The sequence below is a fragment of the Pinus tabuliformis genome, chromosome 1_1 (assembly GCF_031772625.1).
Source record: "Pinus tabuliformis cultivar Carrire ecotype Pingquan chromosome 1_1, CPIR1, whole genome shotgun sequence".
In the NCBI taxonomy this organism is placed as follows: Eukaryota; Viridiplantae; Streptophyta; class Pinopsida; order Pinales; family Pinaceae; genus Pinus; species Pinus tabuliformis.
The window spans coordinates 616,976,215-616,984,134 of NC_142297.1; the positions used below are offsets into that span (position 1 = coordinate 616,976,215).

The 7,920-nt window shown below is 47.1% G+C and overlaps 1 protein-coding gene across 1 annotated transcript; it reads right to left on the bottom strand.

Moving 5' to 3' along the window:
• Positions 1 to 295: 295 nt before the first annotated feature.
• LOC149214812 (uncharacterized) lies at positions 296 to 6,180 on the bottom strand. The gene is made up of 2 exons (XM_089389509.1): positions 4,523 to 6,180; positions 296 to 4,439 (listed from the first exon to the last, which is right to left on the bottom strand). Exons 1-2 carry the CDS (start codon positions 6,178 to 6,180, stop codon positions 296 to 298), a joined length of 5,802 nt encoding a protein of 1,933 aa, XP_089245635.1.
• Between the last annotated feature and the right edge of the window lie 1,740 nt (positions 6,181 to 7,920).

The window sequence follows — 7,920 nt, forward strand, 5'->3', positions numbered from 1 at the left end:
AATTAAATTACAATTCCAAATGTTTTAATATATAGGGGAGAAGCGTTAATGTATTTTTTTCCCCTGGGAAAATCAATAACTTTCATTAATATTTGAAAATTACATAAGCAGATGCTGTGGCATTACTGTCATTGTTCATACAAAATTCACCTTTTCAGGTGTTTCTCAGTGTCATAAAAAACAAAAATAGGTACTAGTTACATCCATTGTTCTGGCTTTACAGCCTATTCACTATTACAAAATGATTCTATTGATAAATATATCAGCAGTTTGTCATATTGGTCTCCATTCACTGTCAGCTGTTGGGACTATTGTCCCTTTGTTGCCTCTGATCTATATATGGTCGGTGGTAAAACTGATGTTCATCTGACCCGTTCTGCTCCACTATTTGTCCATTGCCTCGGGGAAGTGACGAGGCCTCTTTGGATAGTTTGTCAGCCTCGCTATTGTGTTCTCTGTAAATATGCACACAGGTGAAAAGATCAAATGCTGCTTTGAGAGTGAGAGTATTGTGTAATAAATTACTGAGAGTGTGAACATGGCAATTAGTCACATTATTGATCCAATTTACAACCACCATTGAGTCCCCAAATATATTGATCTGTGAGATCTGATGAGATAAAGCAAAGTGAAGAAGATTATGTAAAGCAGAGAGCTCAGCAAAATTGTTAGATCCAATTCCGAAACCCAATTTAGCAAGGTATCTATGTTGATCGTTAATATGAAGGACAAAACCTCCACCACACCCGTTTTGATTCGATGCTCCATCGAAAAAAGCCCAAGGGATGGATCTGTCAATCTCAGGCATGGGCTGTATGGCTCTGGGTCTGGTTGGAGTCGGGTCTGGTAGCTCCTGATATGCTGCTATAACCGCGATTTCTATCAGGCATCCCGAGATTTGTTTATCCTCAAAAATGGCCCTGTTTCGGGCAAGCCATATATACCAAGTGGCCACGGGTGGGAGATTGATAAGTTTGGATTCCGGGTGATTACGAGACCAACTGCTCCATGCGTCCTGTAAGTCAGAACCGCTCCAAAGTCCCGTAATTCCCAGTTGCTGACAGATATTCCTCCATATGTTTTGGATGGTCGGACAAAGCAAGAAAATGTGATCTGTGAATTCAGACGCATTTTTACAGAAGGTACACCATGAGGGGCCGTGAATGGCTCTGCGGGTCAGCTGTTCTCCCGTGGGAACGATACCATGAAGCGCACACCAGAAAAAAAGTTTGGATCGGGGAGAGGCTTTTATCTTCCATATGGTATGCCACCATGGGTGGACCTGTTCCGGAGATCTGTGTGTAATAAGAGCACTGTAACCGTGCTTTGGGACATATATACCATGGTCTGCTGGGCACCAAATAAGTTCATCGGGCCCTTGCTTGATGCGGATGTGGGATTCAGATAATGCCATGATATATTGATCCCATTCCTGGTGCCAATGTATAGGGAGATCCAAAGATTGGGCAGATTTCCACGCTTGAGAAAAGATGTCTGTGTGAAGTGGATCAGCAATCTGAGCAAAATGTTGAATCCCCCGGTCTTGTAGATAATTGATAATCTCCTGATTCAATATATGTCTGCCCCCACTATTGCTCCAAGGGTCCATGCCAATCCTGCCTGTCATACCATCATTTATTTGCCAAGCCAGGTTGTCTCGAATGAGGGGAAGGGAGTCGATCAAGGCCTTCCAGACAGATGAGCCTCCCTTCGCAGACCAGGATGGAAGTCGGGCCCAATCCAAAATATTTCGCGGCCAAATGTATTTGTGATAGGTAACATGTGTCCACAGATTTTGCCTAGTGAGCAGGGTCCATCCCATCTTGGCTGCTAATGCTTTGGCAAAATCTGGGAGCTCTTTTAGACCCCATCCTCCCCATTTCTTAGGTAGTGAGATCTTCTTCCAGCTAATCCAAGCAAATATTCTTTTCTCCTGACTCCCATTCCAAAGATAGCGGTTGCAAAGCTGCTGCATCCTCCCCAGGATGTTCCTTGGTATCCAGGCTAGTGCCATCCAGAAGACCGGAGTAGCTTCTAGCACGGATTTGATGAGCACCAGTCTGCCAGCCCTAGATAGGTATCTGTGGCTCCAACCCAAAAGCCTCTTTTCCAGTTTAGCAACCAACCAGACCCAGTCAGCAATCCTTTGGCAGGTAGGCTTCAGATTGAATCCCAGGTATTTAAGGCCTCTATCCAGTGAGTGCACCGAATATGGAAAAGCCTGTAGAGCAGTCCGGGTCTCCTGTACAGTAGTGCGAGCACATGTGATGGTGGATTTCGTCTGGTTAGGCATCATACCTGTGGCAGCAGAAAATCTTTGCAGGATTTTCAAGAAATTCCGGGAGTCTCTGACACTGCCATCAAGTAGAATAAGTACATCATCTACAAATAGTAGATGTGTAAGGTAGCACAAATCAGATATGCCAAGCCCACCAATATCACCGTCCCTCTTTGCAGCTTCCATGAGTCGACTGAGTCCTTCCATGACTAAGAGAAAAAGGAGAGGTGATAGAGGGCATCCCTGTCGCAGACCTCTTTCTGAGTGAAAAAATGTAGATGCCGAGCCATTGATGAGGACACTGAACGAGGGGGAGGTGATACAAGCCATTATCCAGGTGATATAGGAGTGAGGGAACCCCAGATGAATCAGAATCATCTTAAGATAAAGCCAGCTGACACGATCGAATGCTTTGGAGAGGTCGATTTTGAGGAGGATGGCTTTCAGATTTTTGGACCAGATGGAGTGTAGGGCCTCTTGAGCAAGCCCTATGGCCTCATGAATCTGTCTAGAGTCTAGGAAAGCAAATTGCTGTGGAGCAATGGACCTGGAGAGGATAGGTCTGAGTCGATTTGCAATGGTCTTGGAGATGATCTTGTACAAGCAGTTGCACAGAGATATGGGACGATATTCATCAAAGGATTCCGGAGTATCAGATTTGGGGATGAGGGCAATGAAAGTGGAGTTGATAGCATGATAAATAGATCCAGTAGTGCGGCTCTCCTCCACCACCCTCAGCAGATCCTGCCCCAGGACCTCATAAAAGGCAAGATAGAATTCAATGGTCCAACCATCTGGGCCGGGGCTTTTGTCTTTCTTGAACCACTTCAATACCCCTTCAAGTTCATTAGCAGTAACAGGGCCGGTGAGATCCGCCACATCATCTTCCCCCACGAATCTAGGGAAGTGATTTGCCACATTGATGATGTCCAGGAGGCTGACTTCCCGTGGACTTTTGTACAAATTCCTGAAGTGGGTGGTACCCAGGTGAGCAAGTTTTTGAAAATTGTCTGCAATCTCACCATCCGGAGAGGGGAGCTTCCAGATTGTATTAGATACCTTCCTGCTCTTAGCATAGCTATGGAAAAACTTTGTGTTGTCGTCCCCAGCTTGTATCCATAATGCTCTACTTCTTAATCGGATAGATTCCTCCCTCTCTTTGAGGATCCTGGCTTTTTGACTTTCCAATTCAATTAGCCTGCTCTTGTCGGCCATAGAGATGAATCCCAAACCCCGATCATCTGTAAGGGTACAAATCTCAGCCTCAATTTGAGTGAGTTGTGCTGATTCCCTCTCCAGTTTTGCCTTGGCCCACTGAATGGAAATATGCTTTAGTTCTGCAAGGTTCCTGCAGAAACTCTTAGCATATGATTCAATGTCATTGATAGGATGGGCAGTCCAGTAATCCTGTACCAACTTGATGTATGAGGGATCCTTCAGCCAGGTGTGGTTGAATTTGAAGGGAGCTTTGGGTTTCTTGGTAGGCCCCTGAATCTCAAGATAAATGGGGTTATGGTCCGATAGCCCCCCCGAGCCAACCCATTGACGATACAGATGCACACGCTGGAGGAGAGGCCCTTTAAGAAGGAATCTGTCAAGTCTGCGGGCCAGGGCAGCTTCCCCTACTCTTCTATTCCTCCAGGTAGGAAGGGGACGCTGCATAGGGATATCTATAAAGTTAGATTGCTCTAGCAGGTTGTGCATGAAGTCGGTAATGGGGTCAATTTGAGCATCCGAGCCCCAGGATTCCCTGAAGCCTAACGAGAAGTTTAGGTCACCTCCAATAATGACATGTTCTTCATTCAGTAGAGGGAGATGAAGGATGTTCTGCCAGAAAGCTTCTCGCTGGGAGCAAGGAGCATAAATATTGACAATTCTAAGATCCATGCCGAGGTCGGCCGAGAAAATATCCAATCCAATAAATCCAGCCCCCCCCCAACTGGCATTCAGTTTAATGGTTCGGGGGTTTATCCCAATAGCTAGCCCCCCGGAGCGACCAACAGCATCATTTGCAGAGATGATCCAACCAGGAACCAAAGAGAGCAGGACATGTGAACACTGATCAGCTGTGCAGAGAGTTTCTTGTAACATGATAATATCACAGGGCTCAGATTCAATGAGCCTCTTCAAGGCTAGTTTCTTGGAGGAACTAGCCAGCCCTCTACAATTAAATGAAAGACTCTTCATGGGGGAACACCTCTCGGGGTGTGCCCTGCTCTAAGGACCCCATCAATGGTCGATTGCCTGCCAGAGACCACCTCTGCCCCAGCAATCTTAATGGCTTTAGAGAGGTGGGATTTTCTCCCTCTGGTACTCGTAACCCCCCCTTCAGATACAACAATGCCCAGCCCGGAGAGCTTAATAGGGGAATCCTTAGCAGGGTTTCGAGATCGAAGAAAATATGGGTGAGGAGGGGATGACGGATGCGGGATGGAGCAATCCTTATGGGGTTGAGAGGATATTATAGGATCCGCACAAGTGGAGGGAGCAGAACTGAGGGGACATTGAACCATAGAAGCAGGAGATGCGGATTCAATGACATCAACCGATGAATGAACATGAGAGTAAGGGGGCTCAGAGGACATACCCGCTTCAGCCGCCGAGCGTGCCCGAGTGATAGGAGGCGAGGGACGCCGGAGTCCAGTCGCGTCCATGAATGCTGAAGCCGAAGGGGAAGGGCCAGCAGATGGTGGCCGAGAAGTGTTTGGAGATGCCATCCTGGATGAGGTCGGGGTGTGCTTCGGAGTGTCGTCCGCTTTCTTGTTGAGAGGGCAATCTTTAGCGAGATGTCCTACTTTATGGCATCGTCTGCAGCGGAAGGGGACTCCTTCGTAGTCCAAGAGCTGAACCCTGATGCATCTGCCCCATTGAAGTGTGACTTGCTCCTCGAGTCCTTCCCGGGTGTCCAGATGTACCAGAATCCGAGCAAGTGTTCGGCTTCCTGATTCCACAAATGTGCGATCGAAGTCTAAATAGGTCCCGAGGGCATTGCCGACCTGAATAAATACTTCTTCGGCCCAGAATGGTAATGGTAGACCCGGGAGGCGAACCCAGATCGGCCCTGCGCCAAGTTGTTCCCGCTCCGGTTCAAAAAGGGGGCTCCAGCGCTTAAGGAGTACCGGGGCCATTTCAATATGCCAGTAACGCCCCAGCACCAGATCGGTCTGACTCTCCTTGGAGAATTTGAGTGAGAACCAGCCTCTGGGAAGAACGTGAACCTCAGGAAGATCAAATAAAACTCCGCCCCAAATCTCCTTGACCCATAAAATGAGTCTCTGTCGCGAGTATGTTCGGCCCCTGACGTGCCCTACCAGGACTGTGTTAGCAATGTCCATATATTCCCCAAGCGGCTTCGATTCGTCAAATTTAATGGATATATCCCTCGATGTAGCTCGCACACAGTGAACCTTCCTTTTGCCGGATCGAGGGGCCGATGGGTGATCGACCAGAGGATTGGTGATACCTTCCCTGGGAGGGACCGGAGCAGGTCGGGTAGTGACCGCAGGGGTTTCAAAACAACCAGAAGGGCGTAATCCAGATGCAGATGGGTAAGATGCAGGGTTTACGGTCGGCGGAGGGATAGGCACCGATAGAAGTGGCGGAGCTTGTGGGTCGAAAGAGGGCGATGGAGGAGTATGAGAGGCCAGAAACTGTAAAGAACCAGGCGAGAGAGGAGGTACCTCGAAGGGCAGCGACTCAGATGAATAAGCTCCAGCAGTTGAAGGGTTGTTGCGGTAAACAATGGGCGCTTCGGAGGGAAGGTAAGGAGGGAGCCCAGGACCCGATGACGATGAGGAGGGCATGAACTGCGAACGGGAACCGAAACAGGGCCGCCCAAAAATAACCTTATCCGGCGATGGATCCGCCGAATAATCCACCGTATCCAGCTCCGAGACATCCATGTCTGACACGATGACCGCACCGAAAAAGACAGTAAGTGGTAACAACGGGATTGCTGCAGCAGTAGGTTCCAGCGGAAGGGAGCTAAGCTAAGAGGTTTTCGTGCCCTAGATCGATGGTCTGCAGTAGATGCGCATAGGTAACCCTAGCCCAAACCCTTACGCGTGCGATCCATCCGTGCAGAGCTCTCCCTTCAGTGCCCCAACGTTAATGTATTACTTTGCTAATATTTTGATTTTAGAATTATTTAAACCTATGTTATTAGTATTGCTAATGTAATTTAAATTGAGTCAAATTCTATTTAATATCAAGTTATATTATTATTCTATTTAATATCAAGTTATATTATTAGTTTATATAAGTGGTATTTCTTAATAGTTTTTAATATTATTTTTTATTATTAGGGATTAGGAGAGGGGTGGAGCTAGTTTAATCTAGGATTGGGTTAAAAAAGGAAGGGGACCAAAAGAGGGAGGGTTAAAATTCTCAGGGGGAGGAGCATGAGAGGTTGATAGGGAGATTTTAGGGGGAAGAGGGGGAATGTGATATAGGAGATAATTGTGAGGGGTAGGGGACGGAGGGCGGGGGTGATGAAGAATGGTAATGAGAAATGGAGAGCATTTTATTGAATGTGGCTGAGAAGGGAAATCCAATTTCTGCTAACTTCCAAGCCTCCATCCCTATTGAGGTTGTGTGGGTGCTTGATAGTCTTTTATCAATATGCAACGAAAATCATAACACAAGTATACACATATACTTGGGATGGGCAACACCCATAAATTCTACCCAACAATTTTATAACAAACTTCAATAATGTATAAATACAATATTTTATAGATTTTCCTAATTCCATGCAGCCACCTGCACACCTTTCTAAGTTCACTTGGTAGCCATTGTCAGGTTGCGCAACACTGCCACCCGTTTGCAATATCTCTACCGGAAACCCCAAATTTATGCTACCCAAATTCGCGCAACACCTCACCATTTAGACGTGCCCAACTTGCTCATTCATCCCAACTCGTTCAGTTGTGCCCAACTCTTACGTTCAGTGGTGCCTAACACTTCGTTCAGTCATGCCCAACTCCTACGTTCGACCGTGCCTAGCACTTCATTCAGTCATGCCTGACTTTCCATTCAGCTACACCCACCTCACTGTACAACCACACCCAACTCCATTCAGCTATACGCATGTCACAACAGTTAGTCAACCTTGCCGCAATTACAATCCATTGTGTTAGCCAATACCCGACTCATTGTGTAACCTTGCTCGTTGGGCGGGCACATCGCCCAAGCCTATGTCTATAGCACTTCCTGCCCATGCCCTGCCTACCCATGCCTTGCTTGTTGTCTGTCTGCGGCCTGCCTTCTTGCCTATGGAAATGACCTCCAACCCAACCTACGACCTAAACCTCTGAATTGTCCTTCACCTGCGATCCTCGTTCTCCTTTGCTTCGCTCTGTTTTATGTTATGTGGAGCGATTTTCTTGGATGCTCAACTCCCCAACTTGACCTCCGATATATATGTCACCCATCGAATGGTAATCCAACCAATGGGTGCATCGTTTGGCTCTAACACGGGTCAACCTGCCTATGTCGCACTTGATTGACCTTCCATCTGCCTCAACACGTTCACTCATAAACTTAAATATGAATCATCATGTCTTTTCCACGGATTGGCTCACCTGCCGTGTAGCCAACCTTAAAGTGTCGCACATCCATTTGACTTGCCTAACGATCACCCA

What these genes read in the sequence shown, in the direction of transcription:
- LOC149214812 (XM_089389509.1), bottom strand. Translation starts at nt 6,180, where the DNA reads ATGGATGTCTCGGAGCTGGATACGGTGGATTATTCGGCGGATCCATCG. An exon ending in GCAGAGGTGGTCTCTGGCAG is followed by an intron (nt 4,440 to 4,522) that starts GCAATCGACCAT and finishes ATTTAATTGTAG; the next exon opens with AGGGCTGGCTAGTTCCTCCA.